This window comes from Macrotis lagotis, chromosome X (assembly GCF_037893015.1).
Source record: "Macrotis lagotis isolate mMagLag1 chromosome X, bilby.v1.9.chrom.fasta, whole genome shotgun sequence".
NCBI lineage: Eukaryota > Metazoa > Chordata > Mammalia > Peramelemorphia > Peramelidae > Macrotis > Macrotis lagotis.
In genome coordinates this window covers 261,794,990-261,807,548 of record NC_133666.1, presented here as the reverse complement: position 1 = coordinate 261,807,548, position 12,559 = coordinate 261,794,990, and the positions used below count along the sequence as shown (strand labels likewise).

Below are 12,559 nucleotides of genomic sequence, written 5' to 3'. Positions count from 1 at the left end.
ATTGATGAATTCTGAGTGCAGCCTAAAGCATACTTTTAAAAACTTTCTTATTTTTCTTGTTTTGTGTAAGTTTTTTCTTTTGCAACATGGCTAAAATGGAAATATGCTTTGTATGGCTTCACATATATTATCTATATTATATTATTTGCCTTCTTAAGGGGTAAGGGAGGGGCAAGAGGGAGGGAAAGAATTTGGAACTCAGAAATGCAAAAAATAATGTTAACAATATCATGTGTAAATGGTAAATACAATAAAAACACAATAATGGTAAACAATAAAAAATAATTTTTTAAAAATGTTATACAATTAGGAAATATTTAATGAAGTAAATAAAAATACCTTTAAAAAATAAACAAAGTTTACAGACCCCAAGTTAAGAACTCTTGCTAGAAAAAAAGAAAAAAGAACCCCTGCTAAATGGAAGGGGGAAGAATCAAAGGTGGCACATGCCCTGGGATGCACCAGCATTCTTGGTTCCCTGAACACACTTAAGAGCTTTAGTTTTTTGGAGATTTATTCCCTTCATTAAGGGTGTTGTACGCATATGTGTATGAAGCCTGGGCCTATCTAATGCATGCTCTTCATTTTTCTGTTTTTTCACATTGTTTGTTCATATATTTTTTGTTATTTCAGGGGAGGGAAAGAAAAATTCATCTATTTCCATTTGATGCCCTTTTCAGAACTCTAATCAAATAATCTTCTCACTCATCTCTTAAGACCTACCTGAAAAAAGTACACAACCTTAGAAAAATAAGGCTATGAATGAGGAATGCTTTAGAAAATAAATCCACATTAGACAGAAGACTTTCAGGAAACTGATTCCTACTATGCAAACCAGCATGATAGTTGAAGTATGTGGGTTGAATAAATACATCTAACAAAACCAGTATGACTCAGAATATCAAATTCAAAGGAGATAGACTATAAAGTAAAATTGTAAAAGAAAACAACAAAAAAAAAAAATCAGGTTCTAAAAGAATGATTAGAAAATGTCCTTTCCACCCCCACCCCCCTTCTTCTTTACCTGTTTCAGTTTTTTCTTTTTATCCTTGACTGACAGTTTGGTATCCATGATAATTTCCTCCAACAATGTTGCTAGGGGTTCTTGAGAGCCACACACTCTTTGGTATTCAAATTCTTCTGGGCTAATCTGACGACAAAATGATGGGGCAGACAGAGTTGCATCAGTATCTGATCCTGGGTATTTTATCTAAAGGAATAAAGAATAGTTATGGGGAAAAAAATTAATACTTCACAAAGCTTGGAGAAATTTGTTCTGTATATCTCTAAATTAGCATTCCTGGTATCAATCCTATTAGTTGTGTCTGAGACTTTGTGATCCCATTTGGGGTTTTCTTAGCAAAGGTATCATTTCCTTCTTCAGTTCATTTGACAGATGAAATAACCAAAATGAAGTTGCCCAGGGTCACACAACTAGCAAGTGTTTGAGGCTGGATTTAAATTCAGATCCTCTTGACTCCAGGGTCAGCAATCTATCCACTGTACAACCAAGATGTCCTCCTGAAATCCCAGGGAATAAGTGTTTCTATAATTCCAAATAATCTATCTTTAAACTATGATGCTTCGACCTGGTCTGATTCAGAAGAACTTAACTCAATTTGTTTCATATACTCTTTGCTTAAATTCTAAGAAAAAATACTCAGTTTCAGCAAATGATCCCTTCCTACATTAGTCAAAATCCTTTTTGTATCCTATTTATTTTGCAAGCATTTCTATTCCCTCTCTTTCACCTGATTCCATGATGGGGAAAAAAGGAAAAAGAAAATTCATGAAATAAATATGCATAATCAATTCCTGTACTGGCTGTATCCAAAAATATGTCTCATTCTGCATCCTGAGTCCATAACTGATCTTTCCTATGAAATTATGGTAGTTCATAGATAATCATACTTAAATCTTTCCCAAGTTCCAATTTCCTCAGTTTACAGATGTTGAGCTGAGACCTAGAAAATTTGTGATTTGAACCTACATCCTCTGACTCCTCATTCAGTAATTATTCCTCTAAATGATGCTGTCTTTCTTACTCATTCCCTCTTCTAGATCATTTAGGAAATGTCTTCAAGAAGTCCCTCTTAAAAAATGCAAATATGATAGCCAATAAAGGGCATATTATTAAAAACCCAGTAACAAATAAGGAAAGATTAATTTATTAGGTGTCTTAGTCAAAATCCACAGGCCCAAAAGCCATATCGATTTTGACTTTGGGGGTCAGGGAATGTTGATCTATAAAGGATGAAGAATAATAAGGCCTCTAGGTGGGCATCTGCAATGGGAAGCTCTGGACAGAATTGATCAAGTCAATTAAAGCTTACCAGAAGAAATTCTTGGATAATTATTAGAATCCTTTCCAAGAATAAAGGGGGACGACTTTGTGAGTATGTTGGGTATGTTTTAACACAGCTGCCCCTATATGCATGGAAAGCAAGCCTTGGTGACTTACCATTTTGGAGATAGAGTTCTAGACTTTGCTCTACCTTAGGCAATCAATCTCAAAAAGTCATTTAAACTATTTTCTCATCACTAAACAATAACATCACTATTAAAGAAAATGAGAAAATGTACTCAAAAATCCAGTACTTTCTGATTTTATTCAGTACACACTACAGCAAATCTTCACAAGATTAAAATTATCTGCAGTTAAATTAATCAACAATAGGGTCAACTTTATGATCCCCAACTTATTAATATGATCATGGTGCTGAATTACTAGAATACAATAGTGCAAATATTATTTAATGGTCTCAAATTATTCCCTTCCAAGCACCTTGTAGACCAATCAAATTCATCTTCTTGCTGTTCCCTATTCACAGCATTCTAACTTCCATTTTTTTGCATAGGTGGTCCTCTATGCCTATTCTGTACCTTCTTCTCACTTATAAATCTCAGATTTGTAGCTTCCTTAAACTCTCTTAAACTTCCACTAGCTTCCATAAAAACACAGCTCAGATACCAACAGCAATATTGTTTTAAGAACAACTTTGAGCAAAAATTAAACTGATTACAAAGGATATATGAAGGAAGATGTTAACTGCCTCCAGAGAAAGAACTGATAAATAGAAGTATGCATAGAATGATTTTTATACAATATTGTGCATATTGTATAAAATACAAATTATACACATTTGTGTCTAATGGGAACCATTTCTGAGCAAGGGCAGAAAGGAAGAAAAAAAAGAAATGTACATAACATTATCATATATTTAAAAGGCCTAGTAAGTAGTCATAAGATTGGCAGTTTCATTTGCAATGCTTTTTTTTATTATACTGTTATAGAAATCTTGTTTTATTCCATAAATTAAAAATAAAATTCCATAAATCTTGCTTTATTCCATAAATTAAAAAATAAAATGTAAGCAAACACACACACACACACACACACACACACACACACACACACAGCTTAGGTAACACAGGAGGCTTTTCCTATTCTTTCCAGATGTTAATGCTATTTAATCTCTCCTTCCCCAGGTGATTTGTATTTACTCTGTAAATTTTATGTGTGTGAGAGTTTATAAATACACACACACAGACACACACACAGACATACACAAATAATTTTTCCTCAATAACGAAATTTAAGTTTCTTCAGGTTGGGAACTGATTTTCATTTTGTTTTCTATCTTTAGCACCTAGCCTAGGACCTAACTATGGCAAATCCTCAGATTGCTAGTTGAATTATTCATACATACAGAGGATGAGCTGCTGTAACATTTTTTGTCAATTCAGGATTGGTGGTTCCTAGTCTTAGTTATAATGAAAAGAGTTTTAACAGCACAACTGTTTTAAGCAGCATCAACGCATCAGAGGAAACACTTGAACCTTACACAAAAATCCAGTATAGAATTCACCACACAAAAGTAAGAGACACTGAGATGAACTAAGAACTTGGGACTCCGGGGGCTAGGATTTAGGAAGCAGAGGGACACTTTACGAATGACTTCAGACTTTTTAGTTTCCTCCTTTGTAAAATGGGAGTGGATGGGGAGAGTACACTTCATATCATTTCTGAAACTGTTTTTACAGAACCTGTGGTTTTATGAAGAAAGGAAGCAAAGAAGCACACCTACAGCTAGCCATGTCTCCACCCTGGGGCTGCAAATCTTGTCCACAATGGGTGAACCAAGTGGTAGAAGGACCCCGAGAAACTGGTCAAAATCCTAGCATTTAAATAAAAAAAGTGGCTTTTTATTGGCTTAGAATCACTCACTGATGTTAAAACCAGATAGATAGATACATAGATACACAGATACATAGATAAAAAGGGGCGGCTAGGTGGCGCAGTAGATAAAGCATAGGCCTTGGAGTCAGGAGTACCTGGGTTCAAATCCGGCCTCAGACACTTAATAATTACCTGGCTGTGTGGCCTTGGGCAAGCCACTTAACTCCATTTGCTTTGCAAAAACCTAAAAAAAAAAAAATCACTCACTGAATATACCTGATAAGTTAACTGTGTTAGTGAATATAATGCAAATAAAATAGCAAGTATTTATTTGCACACATTTACACACCCTGTTTTTTGTTTTGGGCACCAAAACCAACTGTGGAAAATTTGGTAAAACTAATAAGACTGTAATGACAAGGAAGTCAAAGTCTCAAACCTATTATTTAAATACAGGAAAAAGAGACAAGGAGGAAGACAGCTATCTTTAATTTGATGTTATTTCCAGAGAATACAGATTATGTTATCAAACTTTTAAAAGTTCTTCTGTAATTCTAGTAAAATTACAAAAGCATTTATACACAAAGCCTGCAAATTTAAAAACAAAACAAAGCTCTTAAAATTTTTTTAAGCAGAAAGGTGATTAACTAAAACAATCCCCCGGAATTCTAGGTTGTTAAAGTAAGGATGAAAATGAAAATTGCTGTGAAGCATCTCACAAGATGATCTAGTTCATCCATTCTTAGGCCCATTATAAAATACTTATTGAAAGCAATCATATCATTTGCATTGAGTAAGCTATTTGTATAGTTTGTCTGGAATAAAATTTATCAGTAAGCTTGTTTTTGTTTTTAAATTTGCCTTTTGTTACCTAAGTTTGGTTTAAGGATCCATCAGCATAAAAAAAATGGACTCAATACTTCTAGGAATTGTATTTAAACATGAAGATCCCAGCTACCAGTGGTAAACAGCCAAGGAACTTGAAATAGTTAAGAATCATTACTTTGCCACCCAAATTGATTAGTTAGTAGGGGGAGAAACATCTACCACTTTACTATCACTAGAAGATAACCGACTCTTGTCATCTCTCACCTAAGTGGAAGAAAATGATATCTTCTCTTTCTTACTGCTCTAGCAGACAACATACAGGCATCCTTTGTTTTACTGCCCTTTACAGATGTTACATTTTTACAAACTGAAGGTTTGTGGCAACCCTACATAGAGCAAGTCTATGGACCCCATTTTTCTAACACATGTGCTCATATCATGTGTCTGTGTTACATTTTAGTACCTCTTGGAATATTTCAAATTTTTCATTCTTATTATATCTTTTATAATGATCTGCATCATTGATCTCTAATGTCATTACTGTAAATGCTTTGGGGCACCACAAACCATGCCCATATAAGATGGCAGACTTAATGTTGTGTGTGCTCTGACTGCTCCACCAACCAACCATTCTCTCTTTACTTCTCCTGGGCCTCTCTAACCCCACCCCCAAACAAGAATATTGAACTTTAGCTAGTTCACAATGGCCTCTAAGTGAAAGGAAGAGTCCCGTATCCCTCATTTTAAAGGAAGAGTCCCGTATCCCTCATTTTAAATAAAAAACTAGAAATAATAAAGTGAGGAAGGTATATGGGAAGCAGAGATAGGCTGAAAGCTAAATAACTACCTTCATCAATCAGCAGCCATCAATATGAAGGCAAGAACACATCTACCAGCAAAATGATTATAACTCACTGAAGTCTCAGATAATCATTAGCTTTGTTTCAGCAATAAAGAACTTTTTAATTAAGATATTTACATTTTTAGACATAATCATATTGCACTAGATTATAGTAAAATGTAAATATATCTTTTCTATCCATTGGAAAACCAGAAAATTTGCGTGACTCCCTTTACTGTGTGGAATCAAACCCACAAATATCTTGAAGGTATGGCCATACTCTTTCTTCAATCATCCATCCATTCATGCATCATTATCCATTTATTCACTCATGCATGCATCCAACATTGATTGAGAACCTGTCTCAATTAATTATTATGCTAGATACCTAGGGAGCTACAAGGATGGTGCATAATATTTCTACATTATGCATTGTTTGATTTTGGATTTTGATCCAAAATTGTACTAAACCTCTACAAATCCTCTTCAATAAAATCCATATTAATGATTATAACCTACTGCTCTCATTCTTCCTAAAGCTATCTTGTATCTTCATCACAATCTCCAGTTCTATCCCTTTTCATTCTCCTAATAATTAAATGTCTATTCTTCTCCTCTTCCACTATCACTGCTTTGGTCTCATTTCTTCTTTTTGCAGTCTTAATCCTATGGTTGACCAGCTCAACTAAAAACTGCCTTCTATCCTTGACTCCTTAGCTTTGCTAATCCTCAGTTTTGGGTCACCTCAAACATAGCCCTTCTCTGCTCCTATCCCTGAGTTGCTGAACAGCCACTGAAGCACCATTCTCAGATTCACTACAAATTTATCCAAGCTCAACTGGACTGTCCCTACTGTAAAGCAAAACTTTTATTCTTCTTCATTACCATTACCAAGGACCAAATCCTCTTTTTTTCAAACTCCCAAAGCTTTTCCCATCCTTTAGTAGTTATCCTTGCCTCCTACTTTATTGAGGAAATAAAGTACCATCAATCATGAGATTCCTCTTCTTCCTCAAAAACTCTCCCATCCTCTCCACCTTTATTACACACTCTGAGTAATAAATGACCCTTCTCCTTTTCAAGACCAACCCTTATACCTCTGTCTTCAGTTTTATTGCTTTCCTATCTCCTCCAGAAGCTTGTCATCAATTATCTTTAGACTCCCTTATCTAATTTCCCTGATTACTACCAAAAAAGCGAAGAACTATCACATCTTTTTTTTTTCAGGTTTTTGTTTGCAAGGCAAATGGAACTCAGGGACTCCTGACTCCAGGGCCAGTGCTCTATCCACTGTGCTACCTAGTTGCCCCTTCTATCATATCTTTCAAAAACCTCCATTGGATGTTTCTTTCCCACTAAGTTACCATCCTATTTACCATTCCTAATTTTCACCACCAAACTCATCAAAAGAGTCATTCACATTACTGTCTCTATTTCCGAATCACCCATTTATTTCTTGCAATTTAGCTTCCAAGATCATGGGTCAACTGAAGTTCCTCTTCCAGAGTCACCAATAATTCTTCATCTGTTATATCCAATGGCCTCTTCTCAGTCCTCAGCCTCCTTGACCAGTTTACATTTCTTTGATACCACTCTCTCCTCCCGGGCACCTCTAGTGCTGTGCTTCTGTTGACACTTCCCTCTCCCACTTCTCTTTTTATTATCTGATATTTTCTTTGCCCTAAAACAAACCTATTTTTTAAACTTTCAAATGCTGCTCTCTTTGCCCACAGGAGAATAAAAGATCATCAAAAAAAAAAAAAAAAAAGACTGGACTTCACCAGACTTTTATTATTTATTGCCACCATCTTGCACATTGGTAGGCACAATTATTGATAAATTGCTCTTTCTCAGTCCCCTTTGCTAGATAATTAGCTTCTCCTACCATCCTTAATATAAATATTCCTCAGGTTTGTCCCTCTTCAATTAACTCGGTATTCTTTTTTAATGATCTCATAGGGTCCCAACAAACTCAAATCTTTCTTTATAAAGATGACTTCAAAATCTTGAAATGTTTTTGTGTCTGATGATGATTGACAGTTCATAATTAAATATATACATAATTTATAAAATATATAACAGATAGTATAATATATGTACATAGAATATAGTATACTATAGAGTATATATTACTATATGCCATATAAATATAGTATAATTATATGTGTGTATGTATGTGTATATAATTGAACATGCATATATACATACATGTGTATATATACATACATATACATATGTATATGTATTTTAAAAATAGCATCCAGAAAGTGCCATGGATAGTATACTAGACATGGAGTCAGGAAGCCCTGAGTTCAAATCTGACCTCAGTTGCTTACAAATTGCTTGATCTTGGGGCAGCTAGGTGGTGCAGTAGATAGAGTCAGGAGGACTGAGTTCAAATCCAACCTCAAAACCTTAATAATTACCTAGCTGTATGACCTTGGGCAAGTCACTTAACCCCATTCCCTTACAAAAAACAACAACAACAAATTGTGTGATCTTGGGCAACTCACTTTACCTCTGTTTCAGTTTATTCAGCTGCAAAATGGTGATAATAATAGAAGCAATCTCCTAGGATTATTGTAAAGATCATATGAGATAATATTTGCAAAACATTTAGCATAGCTGCTATATAAAAACAGGGGCTATTATTATTAGATTGCTGGAACTGGAGTTGGTAAGATCTGTTCAAATCTTCCCTCATATTTGTATTAATTATGGGACCTTTGGCAAGTAGCCTTCATCTTTCAGCCTCAATTTCCTCTTCTGCAAAATGAAGATAATAATAGCATCTGTCCCAAAGGGCTGATATGAAGATCCAACAAAATACATAGAAAACATTTAATAAACCTTAAATGTTAAATCAATGCTAGTTGTCATCATTCATTAGTTTTACCTGAACCCTTCTTAGATGGGCTACTCTCTCCTCTATTGCATTCTGCAAGGAAGAGGGAGCTCGCAGTATCTCCTGATGATTGTCCATCAGAAATGTCACTAGCCTAGCAGCTAACAGCTCATCCAAATCAACTTCATCCTTGGAGCATAGGATGCAACGTGAAAATGTCTGAACCATCTGGAAGGGGAAGAAAAGAAGGTTGTAAAGGGGAAAATCAGATAAAGTGTCGCTTCAAGTTTGAACTACCATGACCTAAATGTAGATGAAGCAAAACTGAATATGCCGGAAGAAACAATTCAGAGGATCTGTATCTACCAAACCAAATTCGCAATGACTCCCAAAACATATTTTAACAGAAGTTAATGGTTTCTTATTCTTGTCTTTTGAAATGTTTTTGTGTCTGATGATTGTCAGTTCATAATTAAAATGAAAATTCTGAAAAACATGAAAAAAAAAAGGCATATCCCCAAGCACACGACACTTCTGGCCAGACATATTTCAAACCCACAGGGGCTGTTCATGTTCCATCTTGTCTGAGATGAGCGTTTCATTTGCCTCAAGATGGAAAAAAAGACAGTTCATGGAAGACAGAACTTATAAACTGCAGGTCTTAAAAGCTCCCTCTTGTAAACTGTTTTAAGCTGCCTCTTCACAAATCTGAGAAGTCACGACTGTCCCCATGCCCTGCATTGATGGGGCAGTTTTCCTTGAGTAGTTCAAGCTACTTTAGAGACATTAGAGAAATGATAGAGCATCCTTAGGACATTAGGAGAAAACTGATGAGCCCAGTCTGAGCGTCCCAAAAGTCACATTTCTTGGGCATTCATTTTATTTTCTATAAGAGTGTGGCAATATCTTCCAGATTCTAACTTGGCAAACTCCTGTTTAATGTAACTGTGGGCAGCTTACAAAAAGCACACTTGGTGAGGAAATGATCTCTTTCAGCAGGGCTAGAAGGTAGAATTACTGTTACCAAAGGTCAACCTGTGTAGTTGTCCTTGAAGAAAAATCTGCCCTTCTTGAGCTATTCTTTTCCTAAGATACTTTTGTCTCCACTTGGGTCCCTTGGGAAGGTGGACTAAAGACTGTGTGTGTGCATATAGGTGAATGTTGAAAAATTTTCAAGACATGTAACTAGAAAAATAAAATATCAATTAAAAAAGATATGTGTATGCAGGTGTGCAAGAAAGAGGAAGAAATTAGGAAAGGGAAGTTTACAGTACTTAGCACAGAGTCTGATAAACAATAAGTGCTTGATAAATGTGATGATCATTTGATTCATTACCTCATATGGTGTGATTCAGAAGCAGTTAAACTATCTGCATCATCCTGTCTGACTTTGAGAAATTCCTCAGATGCCCATGAGGAACAGCAGGGGTATTCAAATGTCTCTCCATATGACTTGCCTCTCTATTTCACCCTCTAAGAAGCAGCTGGGTAGAGCAGGGGACAGAGCCCCACACCTGGCCTCAGAGACACTAGCTGTGTGACTCTGGGCAAGTCACCCAACCCTGTGTGCTTCAGTTTCCTTACCAGTAAATGAAGGGGTTGGACCAGGTGGTCTCTGAGGTTCCTTGCGTCTCTAATTCAGTAATTCTATGTTCTGAGGGGAAAGGAAGGAAGGGAGGGAGGAAGACGAAGGAAGGAAGGGAGAGAGGAAGGAAAGAAGGAAGGGAGGGAGGGGGAGGGAAAGAAGGGAGGGAGGAAGAAAGGGAGAGAGGAAGGAAGGAGGAAGGAAGGAGGGAGAAAGGGAGGGGAGAGGGAGGGAGAAGAAGGAAAGAAGGGAGGGAAGGAGGAAGGGGCAAGAAAAAGAAAAATAATTTTTCCAAATGAGCAAAGGTCATGGGTCAATGACTTATCCAAGGCAGTCTGAACCCCCATCCTGATTTGGAACTATATCAAAAAAATTCATTAGCCAGTTATGGAGACAGGCAGAAAAACAAGTGAGAGGAGTTTCCTAGATATTGCCATAAGGGCACAAATCCAACAGTTTTTTAAAAGGAAAATGAGAAAGGGAAGAGATATGCCATGGTGTGGACTAAAAGCAATATTGTCATGGGCACTGGTGGGAAGAACACTTGATAAGAAGTCAGATGAACCTTCCTGACTCCAGGCCTGGCACTATCCTCTACACTACCAACCTATATGAAGTAAAATGAGGGGTTTGCATCCATTATGAAATGGATAAACAAATTATGGTCTATAAATGTAATAGCATACTACTATGACATAAGAAATGGTGAAGGGAAGAGCTTCAGAGAAACCAAGGAAGACTTCTATAAACTGATATAGAATGAAGTGAGAAAAACATGTTGAATAATTTATATAAGAGCAATGGGGGTTATAAACAACTTCGAAGTCCTTAAGGATTCTGATCAGTGGAATTACTAAGTAAGCTTTCATTGGTCTTAGAATAAAATATGCTGCCCAAGTCCTAAGAGAGAGTTGATGGACACAGAACTCAAACTCTAATGTAGTCTTTGGACATGGTCAATATAGAAATTTGTTTTGCTTGACTATGTATATTTGCTTTTTCATTTCCAGTGGGAAAGAGGAGGTTGATAAGAGGGAGAAAAAACTTTTTAACTAAAAAACAATTTTTATAAAAAAAAAATAATAAAATGGGGGCAGCTAGGTGGCACAGTGGATAGAGCACCGGCCCTGGAGTCAAGAGGACTTGAGTTCAAATCCAGCCTCAGACACTTAATAATTACCTAGCTGCGTGGCCTTGTGCAAGCCACTTAACCCCGTTTGCCTTGCAAAAAAAAAATTTAAAAAAATAATAATAAAATTAAAGGACTGGACTCAATGACCTCTGAAGTATAAGTGATAAATAATAAATAGCTATAATAGATCTAGAATAGAAAATGAAAAGTAAGTTTCCAAGCAGTTACATATAAAAAAAGTCCAACCATCCTCTTATCAAAAATAAGAAAGTGGTTTCTTTCCTGTTTCTACAATCTTTTGTTCATTGTGGCTAGTGTTTTTTATGGTGCTCAGGTTGCTGAAAGAAGAAAATTATTTCTGAAGGAGAAGCAGGATGAGACAGTATACTTGTAGGGGAATTGAATGGCTTTAAAAATCTCATTTATATGCTTGCAACAGACATAAAGTTATCTAGTGTAAAGTCATAATTCTGTGGGATACAACTTCCTATCTGACACACTTCAAATCATGTCTTATCCTAAGAGATGCTTATATGTAGGCGACAGACAACAGGGAGAGATAGCCGGGTCTATTTCTGTCTCCTTGATATAGGTGAAGTAAATTTAATACTGATAAAATGCCTTTTTTTCTGGCAATGGTTAGGGTAGGGATGGGAGTGTAGTGGGATAGCTGGTAGGCCAGTCCAATCCCATACTCTATAGCTTTCCCCTTCAATCCAGCCTCCATGACTCATTTCTCAAAACCACTAAACCTGGTAAGAGATAGGGCACAATTCCATGTAGTCCCTTTTCTTTGGTCGAGGGGAGGGAGAGAATTTTTCTTATGAGAGCTCACTAGCCTTTCCAAGAGAACCCTATAGAGTCTTTATGTATCAAAGGAAGAAGTGGTTTTGCTAAGTGGGAAGCAGCTACCAATGCTAATAAACTAAGTCTACTCCTGGCCGCCACTTTGTCTTTATTGAGGAAAACAGCAATAACCTGATTCTCTGCTACTCAATAGTGAGGAGGAAAAAGAAGATGAAGAGTGTGAAAAGTATTCTAATCAAGTCAGTTTTGTCCATGGAGCTTCCTTTCCTTCCCTAAACTAAAAATTACTAGTCATTTGTACATAATTAAAAGTATTCAAATTATGTTAGACCTGAGAGACC

General features: G+C 36.2%; 1 protein-coding gene across 1 annotated transcript in view; it reads right to left on the bottom strand.

Moving 5' to 3' along the window:
* The window catches only part of DEPDC1B (DEP domain containing 1B), a 114,742-nt gene that overhangs the window by 3,834 nt on the left and 98,349 nt on the right, over window positions 1-12,559 (bottom strand). The window contains exons 9-10 of the mRNA XM_074207830.1: window positions 8,746-8,922; window positions 1,025-1,210 (exon numbers count right to left, since the gene is read on the bottom strand). Of these exons, the coding sequence (XP_074063931.1) occupies window positions 1,025-1,210; window positions 8,746-8,922 (363 nt within the window). The remainder of the gene's footprint in view (window positions 1-1,024; window positions 1,211-8,745; window positions 8,923-12,559) is intronic.